This window comes from Corella eumyota, chromosome 3 (assembly GCF_963082875.1).
Source record: "Corella eumyota chromosome 3, kaCorEumy4.1, whole genome shotgun sequence".
Taxonomy (NCBI): domain Eukaryota; kingdom Metazoa; phylum Chordata; class Ascidiacea; order Phlebobranchia; family Corellidae; genus Corella; species Corella eumyota.
In genome coordinates, this window is record NC_137492.1 from 862,195 (window position 1) to 875,553 (window position 13,359).

A 13,359-nucleotide genomic window follows, 5' to 3' on the forward strand; every position below is an offset into this window, starting at 1 on the left:
GATAGCAGCAGCATCGGATAGCAACATCAACGCATGGCAACATCAACGGATAGCAACATCAACGGATAGCAACATCAACGGATAGCGACATCAACGGATAACAGCAGCATCGGATAGCAACATCAACGGATAGCAACATCAACGGATAGCGACATCAACGGATAACAGCAGCATCGGATAGCAACATCAACGGATAGCAACATCAACGGATAGCAACATCAACGGATAGCAACATCAACGGATAGCAACATCAACGGATAGCAACATCAACGGATAGCAACATCAACGGATAGCATCATCAACGGATAGCGACAATAACAGATAAGAACATTAACGAATAGGGACATCAACTGATAGGGACATCAACGGATAGCATCATCAACGGATAGCGACAATAACAGATAAGAACATTAACGGATAGGGACATTAACGGATAGGGACATTAACGGATAGGGACATTAACGGATAGGGACATTAACGGATAGGGACATTAACGGATAGGGACATCAACTGATAGGGACATCAACGGATAGCAGCAGCATCGGATAGCAACATCAACGGATGTAACTAGCGGTCGATATACACGGCTAAACTAGCGGTCGATATACAACTAGCGGTCGATATACACGGCTACATAGCGGTAAGTAATTTGGCGACAATATTCTAGTAATAGCACACCCTCTAGCGGATAACAATACCTTACTAGTGCGAAATATAACTCTAACCTATTTTTGTAAACTACAACAAATAAATAAAGCGATCTGACGTAACAACTAAATTACGTAACAACTAAATGACGTGCGCTATAACTAGAACGACGTACGGAGCGATGTGTTGCAACACGCGTACGAATTTAGTTTACGTAAGGCTGACGACTCGCTTAATCAAACTAGGCTGATCCTAGTATTAGGTAATTTTAATGTAATATCTTAAATTAATAATATACTAAACTTAGCATGTGGAAGCCATTGCCTTATGGGCAGGGTTGTGGGCCTTTTAATATAAAAAGTAAAGTGTACAAGCAAGAGGTATAAATAAATTTATTATCATTAATTCAATTTAGAAGGTAAATAAAATAACAAGTATCTCACCTGTATGTTAAAGGAATCACCTTTCTTGGTATTTTCCTCACAGCTCATCAACACCTAAATTAACAACTACCTTAGGGCCACATCCAATTCTTCATCTCTCCCTTCAAATCACCGTAGAATCGCCTGATTAGTTCCTGTAACAATTACGGTTTAGATTTTAAAAAACAAAATTATTTAATGCGAAAAAAGTTAAATACAATTTTTTTTCTGATTCGTATAAAAATAATTCAGTCACCTCCATTCCTCCATTTCTTTATTCTTTATCTTTAAATTCTCTTTTTCTTGCAACTGGATGCTAAAAATAACATTTTGTTAGAACTTGTTTAGAGAAGCAGATGTTATATGTGGAAAAGCAATCATTTTTATTAAAAGTTGCTAACATCATAATTTTAAAATTATCTTTAAGTCAATTTTAAAACGGTATCTTCCCTGTTTGTGTTTGTTCCGAGATCTTTGCTTCTTCAAACGACGTCATCTTTAGTTCCTCCGTTCTTCGCGGCGTAGTCGTCCGTATTTCCGTTCCTCGTGACGTAGTCGTCCGTATTTCCGTTCCTCGTGACGTAGTCGTCCGTATTTCCGTTCCTCGTGGCGTAGTCGTCCGTATTTTCGTTCCTCGTGACGTAGTCGTCGGTTTCTCCATTCGACATGACGTAGCAATCGTTCTCCGCGAGATCATCACCAGAAATCTTGAAAATAAAAGCACGGGGCAGTTATCTGTGCCTAATTAGGCATTGTTAATATATTTATACACTTTTAAAATGGTGTCGTGTTCTGAATATGCGGACTGTTAAACGCCAGGCATTAAAATAACAAGTGTCGACACGCGCGCGATCCTACCCCTAACCCATTGCATCTTCAGATCAACAACACCATATAAACTTTATACAAGTTTTTATAAAACAATTTACACAAATATAGAAAATTCAATCTACTTAACCATTTTGTTGAAGTCCGCTTCGTCGAAACATCTATCTTCAGTGCGAAATAATTTAACTTTTTATTATACGTCACTCCTTATATTATAATCAACTTTAGCTTAACTGAACGTCCTTTTAAAACCGCGTGTTTAGGCAAATCTGAGCAAGAAAAGCGCGTTAATTAAAACCTTGATTAGACGTTGCTGCGTGTTTGCCTCCAACCTATCTCGCTTAACTTTTGTTTAACGAAATATTTAAGCGAAATTCCTAAACCAGACTCCTAATTATGATATGCTTGAAATAAAAAATTAAAGTTGTCAATTTTTATAATATCAACGTATTTCTAAATTCTTGAATATAACAATTGAACCAATTATTATTAAATTTAACTTTAAATTATAAATTACTTACAAATATTTGAAACCAAGGAATTCTCTTTTTTCAAATTTAAATATTCTGGTTACTTTTAGGAGCTCCAAACTTTATATTTCTTTGTTATAAACCATGCATTGTTTGGCACTTGTTGTTAAACAATCTACATTGTGCACAATCACTCACTTTTAATCTTAATTAAAACAAACAATTTATCACAATTATGCGTCATAAGAGTTCATTATTACATAACATAATCACTCATATTATTTGTATTCAGTAAAAAACAAAATATTATTAAGATATTAATGTTTAAAATATGTTTATAAGTTGAATAAAATCAAACGTGAAACACGTGTTCTCCCTAAGCAGTACAGTAAGCAAACCCCGATCTTGTGGTACGGTTGAATTATTTTTGTTTTTATTTTATCCTCGGTAGTCTACAAACAGTAAACCAAATAAAAGATTTAAGTAAAACATCTACCTTACAAAACTTAACAAGATTATAATTGATATAAGTGAAATATAATGTAATAAAGAAATTTGATAAATTATAAAAAATATAACATTTTTAAACTAAAAGCGGGGGCTTTCCAAGATTTTAAACCATAATTAAAAATTAAATTTAAAATAAACAACAAAAACATGGATCAAATGATAAAAACTATAAAAATAGTTGATTAAATAGTTAATTGCAAAAATCTAGTTAAAAATACCAAACTCTTATAACATGGTAGAACGGAACACAAAAAAGAGAAAATAATCATAAAATTAAAAATAAAATATTTGTTCGGATGTCGCATAACATTTAAACCAAACACGAACTTTAACTACTTGTAATTTTTTTAAATTTAAAATTTAAACAAAAAAGCAAAATTAAAATAAATTATCCCTTCTATAACCTACATAATTATTATTATTATTTTGGTTTATGTGTGTTATCATAAAATAGGCTTAAATAATTAATAACAGTTTATATTCGTTTCCATAGCTTGCTTTTAAGTTGATTAAACACAGTTGGTCCTATAATACAATGCCACTAAAACATGACGTCACAATAGATCAATTGGCGAAACTAAATGCTCAGTGTTGATCGGAATTTTTATCGGTTAAAGTTTTTTATAAAGTTTTTGGATCAAGTCTTCTTGAAAATCGATTGATTTTATTTGAAATATTTCCGCAATAAATTTAAAGACACTTAAATCTCCATTATAAAATATAATAATATTTTTACTACAAAATATATTAGTTTAACAATGGATAAAAAATGTGGTTTAAAAACATAATTTAAAATTAAAACAATAAAATTATGGATTTAATTAAAACTAATTAAACTAATTATATTAAATGGTTATTATAAAGTTTATAAATTTAATAAATAATATTTAAATACAACTTACAATTCAATATTTGGACCCGATTTATTTGCTTCACGTAATCGTTGTTCTCCTTCCACACTGAAACAATCATATGCAATTAATACTTCAAAGTTGTGGAGACATGATATGAAAGCTTCAACACAACCATCCCCAAGCTCGTTGTAGCTAATATCCAACCTTTCCATCTAAACATTTAAGTGTTTAAAACATTTTGTTTTATTTATGAAATAACAAAGCTATATAACCTAAGTCAGCTAAGCCCATTGTAAAAACCATTATTACGTCATAATGATTTGAAACTTTATCGTATTTTACGATGATTTAAATTGTTAATTAAGTAATTAACAAAACGCGATTATTTTAATTATAAAAGTGCAATTTTAATAATTAATATATTTTAAAAAACTAATAATTATAATAAATATATTTGCGTGTTGTTAATTATTTAATTTTAAATAACCACAACGTTAAATAAAAGAGATAAAAAAATTTTGCAATAGAGTATGACGTCACAGAACAATCAGAATGACGATTGTTTATACAATGGTTTACACAACTTAGGTTATTTATTCAGTTAATAATTTTTTTTTCTTTTTTTAAACAATTAAAACTCACGCATTATAATTAATTAATATACTAACTTAACATAATTAATAAAAACCAAATAATCCAATTTTTTTATATGTTAATATAACATTAAAAAAATAAACTATATTACTTTTAATAAAAAATCATTTTATAAAAATTATAACTTAATAAAACAAATTAAAAACAAAAAAGTAATTGTAATTATATCCAATAAACCAAACCAACCAACAATTTTAAATATATTCTACTATAATTATATTAAATAAAACACCTACAGGAGATGTTAACTTTAAACATCCTTCAGCAATGGCAATCCCACCAACTTCTGTAATGTTACACTGACTAATATCAAGCACTTCAAACTTGTCCATAACTTTAACAAGTGCTTCCGCTCCTTTATCAGTAATTTCATTCCCTGATAAATCTAACTTCTTCATCTAATAAATAAAAAAATAAATTTATTTAATTTTTGGTTTGTTTTAAAACAATTTTATTTAATTACTAAGTTAAAATATTAACAAAAAATAAAGGCACTTATACAGATTTGTAGCAGAGTATGACGTCACAGAACAATCAGAATGATGATTGTTTGAATGATGGCTTACACAACTTAGGTTATTTATTCAGTTAATAATTTTTTTTTTTTATAAACAATTAAAACTCACTTATTATAATTAATTTATATAATAATTTAAGATAATTAAAAAAATAAACTATATTGCTTTATATTAAATCCCTTTATAAAAACTATAACTTAATAAAACAAATTAAAAACAAAAAAGTAATTGTAATTATATCTAATAAACCAAACCACCCAACAATTTTAAATATATTCTACTATAATTATAATAAATAAAACACTCACACGAGATGTTAACTTTAAACATCCTTCAGCAATGGCAATCCCACCAACTTCTGTGATGTTACATACACTAATATGAAGCACTTCAAACTTGTCCATAACTTTACCAAGTGCTTCCGCTTCTTCGTTATCAATGTTTTGGTAGGAGGAGTTTAACGAAAATGTTATCTAAAAATAATTTAACAAAATTGATTAAAAAATTATCATAGTTAATACCTAACAATTTCTTAAATAAAAACCAATTATTGAAGCATACTGCTGGTTTACTATTATCGAAAAAAAAATTTAAAAAATGGCTTTAATAAATTTAGCTTTTTTAAACTTAATGGTATAAACATTTTGCGTATATGTTTTTATAATATTTATGTTAAATTAATAAAGTTTTATTCACCTGCATGTATATAAAAATAATATTTTTTTAAATTATTTTTTATAAAAATAAAGTTTTATTATACTTTTATAAGTTTAATAATTTACCACAAAATACTTATTGTCAAACAACAAAATAATGTTTGTGATGTCATACCAATATGAAACCAATTCAAAGTTTTAAACAGTTTAAAAGTTTATTGTATTTTTTAATGTTTAGTTATTTATTATGATTATCTTTAAATAACTGGGATGTATAAATTTATATTTGTCTCCATTTGTAAATGGAAAAAATTAAAATCACTTTTTTAACTTAACTTATATGTAAGGTTATTGTTAAGATATAATAATAACATAACCTTGAAAAATACAAGATAAAAAGTTTTTGTCACATAATATTTAAGCTAGAATAATCAAAAAACTATTTTTTTAATAATACCCTTTTTTAATGGTACTAATTAACATGCATAAATTAAAAAACAATTAAAATAATCAAGTTTTACAAACCTTAGCCTTTCCTTTCTCAGCTGAAGATATTAACTTTAAACAATCAGTTAAACTTGCTTCTAACTCCATTCTTACAGAAAGAGGTTTGGTGATTTTTTTGAACATGTAGCAAAGATGAATAATATCACTTGGCAATAGCTTTTCTTTAAACTCAAGATCCAGATTGTCAGGTAGTGAATTTAACACAGATTGGTTGAGGTCATTATTTTCAGATTCGTACAAATAACTGCTAAGTTGAAGGATTGTAGCAGCGTGCTCTGGTTGTTGATCAGAATCTAAAGATGAAAGACCAAGTTTCTCACATAAGTCTTTAGCATATGTTTTTAACACAACTCGTTTTTTATCATAAATTGTTGTAGAACAAGATTGAAACATAGACAAATTCTTGGAACTGTAGAATCCGAAAAGAAATTTTGTGACTACTTCCCATCGACTAGTGGAAAACTGTGGAACACATTCTTGAAATTCATCTACTCTTGCCCATAAAAATAAATACATAGCAGAAAACAGTTCCTGCCAGGTGAGATGACTGAAGTTGCTTCGTTTGTCTCCTTCTAATATCTTGACTCTCATGTTCGAAGAATCATAAACAAAAGTGTCAAGAAAGGTTTTCAGAATTTCTTTTGAGATACCAGCATTGATTATGTCATTTTGGTCAAAAATAATTTTTGTATTCTTGAAACCATTCCAAGCAAGACAACCAAGACCCTTGACACCCTCTTTAAGATTTTCTGTGTTGTCGTGAAAATGATCCGATCTAACATAGTGTAATAAAGAAGAAAGCATTACCTGCGTCATTGTTTTTAGTTCAACTGCTGTGCCAGACAAAATTGCTTCATTTATGCAGTGCATAGTAAGAATGCAGTTAACAGGAACATAATTAAAAGCATCAATATCTGGATGATCTTGCAAGTACTTAGATACTTTAGATGAATTTTCCCCACATATCTGCACGCACATGTTTTCTTGAGCTTTCTTATTGAAACCAAGTAATTTTACCACCAGGTTAGGTCTGCAAGAAGGATGCCACTCAAACATTTGCCGTGGTCGAGATGTAATAATCTTATAAGCATTAGGAAATAACTTTCCATTAAAAATGTTATTTAAAAACTGCTCAGCTGATCCATTTGTAGAAACTAAACTTTTAGGTTCCTTCCCTAGCGTGGTACAATCAGCTTCATCCAGTCCATCAAAGATAAGGATCATGTCAGAACTGTTTTTAATACAATTAAATGATTCTACATCAGTAGATTCTGGCTTATCCCAATCAATAGATGAATTTGCAACAAAAAATCTAAAAATTGACATTTTTTCACGAAAATCAACAGATCGCAACTTAATACAAAATATAAATTTTATATTCAGTAAAAAGTCATTATTTTTGCACACAATGTCGCTTATAAGCATCTTAATGAGAGTAGTCTTCCCCATCCCAGCAGATCCTATCACCGAAACCACTTTGGAATTAAACTTTACAAATCGTTTTCTGTTTTCTCCCTTTAAATGTTTTTTGTCAGCATCCGTTTCAGCTTTTTGTGTTGCAAATACAAAAAGTTTATTTAACTTAATTTTAGTTTTAGATAAATTGTGAGTTAGCTTAGACATTCTTTTAAGTTGTTCTCTTCTTGTATTATGATGATCAACTGAATCCAAGTCTTCAATATCAGTGGAAGAGTATTCAGCAATTTCTAACTCAACATATTCTATCTGTTTGCTTAATTCAACAGGAGAGCAGAACTCACCAGCAAAAAGTCTAGCTTGTTTAAAACATTTTTCAGATAGTTCAACACACAAACAATCACCTGAAATCAAAAATTTTGACTAAATATATTAGTTAAGATATATATTTTATAATATATTCACTTACTTCATTTTACTTACCCTTCTAAAATTCTATGTAACTTATAATCCCATTTATTATACACTTTACAACACAGATAAAATAGTTATAGAATTTTTTTATATTGTCATAAATTAATCTAGTGACGTATAAATGCTTTATTATATTCCTAGACCAGAAGCCCATATTTCAGCTTAAAAACTATAAAATAATAGGCCAACAATATAGATTTAGTAGACTTTTATTTGTTAACTAAATGTTTCACAGCAAAGTCTTTTTTATACCAAAGCCAAAGACATAAAACACTCACCTTGCATATTTCTTGTTGATGTTCTTTGTGTTAGAGAAGAACTTAAAATTTCTTTTAACTGGGTTCGAGATTCCTCAGGATATTCCTTTAAATAAAAATTTTATTTAATTTTTTTTAATTAGTGACTTAAGGTCAAATTATCTTTAAAAGTAAAATATAAAAATTTAATAAAATTTTTTCCTTTTTTTGAAATACTTTGGAATAAGATCAATAATTGAAAACATATTTTTGTAAATCTTTTCTGTCACTACATAAATACAACTCATAAACCTGAACAACATGTAAAAATAAAAAATTTAAACCTCGCTTGATGACAAGGAGCTGTAATATTCATTTTCTTCTGGATCTGGTTCTATTAAATAAAACACAAATAGTATCGCAGTAATTAATAGATTATTTAAAGTAAATATAGTCTAAGTTTAACCTTATTTATTGCATTTATATAAGTTAGCCCATAAAATATTTGTATTTCTATCTGCTAAGTAAATAGCAAGGTACGAATTAACGTTTAAAAAACAATTCGCTAAAAATGAGGTCGCATTTTTAGAGCAATTATTAGGTTCAAGTTATAATCTTCGTTTTTTTGTAACACTTGACGAGTTGCGTGGCATTTTTAAAATGTAACGTATTGTTAAACAATCGTTAAGAATATTTCGCACAAAAAACGAAACATTTTTGATTACTTTAAAGCTGTGTTATATATTTAAAAAATTGCGCAACAACTAAACGAACTCAGGAGCAAAATTTACGCATTGCCAAAATATAAAAAGTTATTGTTATTAAATGCCCTATAGTAACCTACATTTACACAGGATTATGTTGATATAATTAAATTAGTCTAAACCGGTTTAAAATAGATCGTAAAAATACACAAATACACACAAAGTTTTATTATTGCCTTAACCTTTTTTGGTTGATTCACTATTTCTAATATATTTGTAAAAAACGATTCTCTAATTTTAAAAAACGATTCGCTTTTAGCGAATAGCGACCCGTTATTTCGTTCCCTGAATTGCATGCTTAACCACAACAAAAAAAGTTTAAAGCAATTTAACAAAATATTATTTATAAATTTTCTCTGCTTACTATGACTAGGTTGTGGAAAAACTTTTTGATATCTTCTCTTTTTGGGTCTTGGTTCTTGAGTGGAACTTTCCTGTTTAATTAAAAATAATTTAACATTTGTATTTGGTATACATTAAACTGGCTTCGGCTAATATCGTAAGATCAATCTCAGAGGCATACAACTTGAGATTAAGTTGGTGTAATATAATGAGGTCAGTAATATTTTAAACTTGTACAACTTAAGACTAATTTGGCCTAATATTATGAAATCCATAATATATTAAACTTTAACAACTTAGGACTGGGCTGGGGTTATAACATGAGGTCAATAATATTTTAAACTAGTACAACTTGAGACTAGGTAGCGGTAATATTATGAAATCAATAACATTCTAAACTTTAACAACTTGGGACTGGGCTGGGGTTATAACATGAGGCTAATAATATTTTAAACTTGTACAACTTAAGACTGGGTAGCGATAATATTATGAGGTCAATATTATTTTAAACTTGTACAACTTAAGACTGGGTTGGGGTAATATTATGAGGTCAATAATATCTTAAACTTGTACAACTTGGGACTGGGTAGCGGTAATATTATGAGGTGAATAATATCTTAAACTTTAACAACTTAAGACTGGGCTAGGGTGAAATTATGACGTCAATAATATCTTAAACTTGTACAACTTAAGACTGGGTAGCGGTAATATTATGAGGTCAATAATATTTTAAACTTGTTCAACTTGAGACTGGGTTGGGGTAATATCATGAGGTCAATAATATATTGAACTTTAACAACTTAAGACTGGGTTGGGGTAATATTATGAGGTCAATAATATCTTAAACTTTAACAACTTGAGACTGGGCCGGGGTTATAACATGAGGTCAATAATATCTTAAACTTGTACAACTTAAGACTGGGTAGCGGTAATATCACGAAGTTAATAATATTTTAAACTTGTACAACTTAAGACTGGGCTGGAAAATAAATATTTTATTTTAAACCAAAATATGTAGTGATACATTTAACATTAAATATTAGATAAATGAAATACCTTTCTTGGAGAAGGTGTGTTCTGCTCTTTACCTTCTTTTGAGGCACCTGTTTAATAAAAAAATGTTAATTATAAAATACAATAGTTGTATAACATATAAAATGGTAGCGTAGTTATGCTAAAGTTATGTATAATTAGTTTAAAGTAATTATTGTAGTTTACAAGTGCTCTATGCTCTTGCTTATGCCAGGGCCTAAGTAGGCCTAAGATGCTAAGACTAAGATATTAGGACTAAGATGATGGGACCTAAAAGGCTAGGTTCTGAGTTAGACTAAGATGCTAAAACTTGCTAATGTTGAAGCCTAAGAAGAACATGAAATGTTGGTTACAATTTTGTTTGCATGCAAGCTTACTCTAATTCCAAGGTTTAAAATACAAGAATATAAGATTAACAAAATTACAATTAATTTCGTTTATTCATGTCATTAAACTTATTTACCACTTGCGTAAAGATTACAGTCTTCTAATTTTCCTCCAGATACATTTACTCCACCAGATTGGTCGACATTGAGAGTGTTTTGGATATTCTGAGTGTTTTGGATAGTTTGGTTTGAAGTAAATTGATTTTGATTAATAACAGCAGATTGAATATTTACCACTGCATCTGCAAGAAAATATTTCAATTAAAAATCAAAAACTATACAATAAGCCCTTTTACATGGGACGTTTAATGGCGTTTCGAAACAGGTTGAAAACACGACTCTCTCCTATTTTCGCTGACTCACGTATTCAAGAGAATTAAACTGATTCGAAACCCGTCCCGAAAACTCGGTTGTAACTGCTAGGTTCACAGCGAGAAAACGCGTTCATTGAATATTATTGCCTGTTTTATGAGCGTAATTTTAACTAAATTTTAATATCAATACAACTCACTAGAAGAAAAACAAAAATAATACAACCGTTTTAATGTGGTAGAGTAATATTTCGATAACTTAAAATAAAAATTTAAATATTTTTTTTAACTTAATAGGTTTCTATGCCTACCCTTTCATTTAAAATTAATATTTCTTTATTTTTTGTTGAACTAGAATATGTAAAACTTAAAATTATAGCATCAAATGCTACATTTCAAATATTTTTTATTCTGTAATTCATTACATAAAATGGGAATCTAATTTCCGAAGCACCCATGTAAATTTGTAGCTTTTGCGTTGATTCTCTTTTTAAACAGCTTTGTAAAACTGGTTCAGAACGCATTTAAGTGCCCATATAAAAGGACTGATTGTCAATTTATATTAAAACTCAATGGAATTTAAACCAAAACTTTTTAGTTTACCTTCAACCCTAAAAATATATAACAAACTTACTTGGTGGCAAATTTAATGTACCAAAATCAACACCAGCAGGAATATTTATAACAGGTGCTTGAGAATTCTGTTAAAAAATAGATTTAATATCTTATATCCAAACAAAAAGCACTACAGATAATGGACAATATAAAATGCTCTTTTTTCAATAAATACAAACTCTACACATTTTAAACTATGCTAAACTAGTGAAACAAACAAATAACAAGAATAAATACCGTTCATTTAACAATAAATACCTGTAAATCATTAACATTTGACAGCACTAGATCAATATTATTTGGCAGCTCTGGATCATTATTATTTGGCAACTCTGGTTCACTATTAGTTGGCAACACTGGATCATTAGCATTTGGCAACACTGGATTATTATGTTCCATTCTTTCCCTATTTTCTAATAATAAATAAAAATATATTTTATAAGTTTTTGTTTACAAATTATCCTTAATTTAAAAAACACTAAATTTAAACCTACCAAAAAAATTTTTAACATAATGTCTCGCATTAGTTACTGGAATACTTACATATAACATACAGTTGCATTAAAGTTAGTTTATTGGAAGTTGGGTTAAGTTGAACAACAATTAATTTACGATTCTACAACGACGCAATTACCAGCTTCCTGAGCTAATAATAAAGAGTGACCATAAACCAACACAATTCACCTCAAATATTAATTTACGAGATAGGTTAACAGAAGATATTGGTTACCATTTATAAAATGTTTTTGAGTGCTATTTCAGAAATAAAGCAAAACACTTTAAATCCAATAAGCAAGAAGGTTTTAAGTTTGTTATAAATAATTACCTGTCAGCCTGTAGTGTTATATTCAGAACATTAATAATTTGCACAAAGAAAATTGGTATTTGGTTTTCTTCTAACAAAATCTAAATTATTTAAAAAAAAATTTTTTTTAAATTATTTACACAATTTATTGTAGAAAAAATTTAATTTTAAAAAGGTTTAGGATGTTTATGAATATTATTATTTAAGTTTGTATGGTCCTGTGTATTGGTAGAACATATAAAAACCTTTTTATAGTATACTGAATTTAATAATTTACAATATTTAAATTCATCATTAATCACCGCTTGTTTTAAATTAGGTGATTTCCCTTATAGAGATTAAAAAATTTAAAACCTTTAATACATACAATCAGATAAGTGAGGTCTGTTAATAAACTGAAGTAATTTGTCGTGGGCTTCACGTAAAAAATAAACATAAAACACTAAAATACTTGTCTGCTGTTAAAACCTAGAAAAAATAAAAAGTTAAATTTTAAGATAAGATTGAACGTGTTTTTTACCGTTAAATTTCGTAAAAAATGAACCAATTTGTAGTAATTAAAGCATTACAAATAAACTTTATTAAAACATTTATTAAATTGATGAACAGAATTTATTAAAAACTAATTTAATATTGAGATGTTAATATTTTAAATATGTTAATAAGTTGACTAAAAAAAGGAACCTAAGCACTAAGCAAAACAGTAAGCAACCTAAAACTTTGTTGTGCGGTTGAATAACTCTTTTTAAATTTATGTATTTATCCTCGAATATTTACAAATAAACTTTACGAGTTTTAGGGATTAACAAATACAAAATATCTACTAAAAGTATATCGCTTACGAAATCTTGCGTAAATTTCGCTTCGGCTACAAAACTTTACGAAATCTTACCTAACTTACGCAAACTTTC

The 13,359-nt window shown here is 28.5% G+C and overlaps 1 protein-coding gene across 5 annotated transcripts; it reads right to left on the bottom strand.

Annotated features, from left to right (window-relative positions):
- Positions 1-2,105: 2,105 nt before the first annotated feature.
- LOC145744964 (NACHT, LRR and PYD domains-containing protein 1b allele 4-like) lies at positions 2,106-12,918 on the bottom strand. Of its 5 annotated transcripts, none has more exons than XM_082562941.1 (16): positions 12,816-12,918; positions 12,470-12,549; positions 12,187-12,289; positions 11,902-12,056; positions 11,663-11,729; positions 10,795-10,959; positions 10,356-10,402; positions 9,322-9,391; positions 8,538-8,587; positions 8,236-8,320; positions 6,086-7,887; positions 5,213-5,377; positions 4,623-4,784; positions 3,781-3,944; positions 2,420-2,573; positions 2,106-2,167 (listed from the first exon to the last, which is right to left on the bottom strand). In XM_082562941.1, the coding sequence occupies exons 4-15, from the start codon at positions 12,040-12,042 to the stop codon at positions 2,504-2,506; spliced, it is 2,988 nt and encodes a 995-aa protein (XP_082419067.1). In that variant the 5' UTR covers positions 12,043-12,056; positions 12,187-12,289; positions 12,470-12,549; positions 12,816-12,918; the 3' UTR covers positions 2,106-2,167; positions 2,420-2,503. The 5 variants fall into 5 exon arrangements, with proteins under 5 accessions (XP_082419067.1, XP_082419068.1, XP_082419069.1 ...); XM_082562942.1 differs by having other exon boundaries at positions 12,187-12,327; XM_082562943.1 differs by lacking the exon at positions 12,187-12,289.
- Between the last annotated feature and the right edge of the window lie 441 nt (positions 12,919-13,359).

Coding starts and splice junctions, on each gene's coding strand:
- LOC145744964 (XM_082562943.1), bottom strand. CDS start 12,042: ATGGAACATAATAATCCAGTGTTGCCAAATGCTAATGATCCAGTGTTG. Junction 10,403..10,794: donor CTGTAATCTTTACGCAAGTG/GTAAATAAGTTT, acceptor TTTATTAAACAG/GTGCCTCAAAAGAAGGTAAA. Junction 4,785..5,212: donor GTTTAAAGTTAACATCTCGT/GTGAGTGTTTTA, acceptor TTTATTTATTAG/ATGAAGAAGTTAGATTTATC.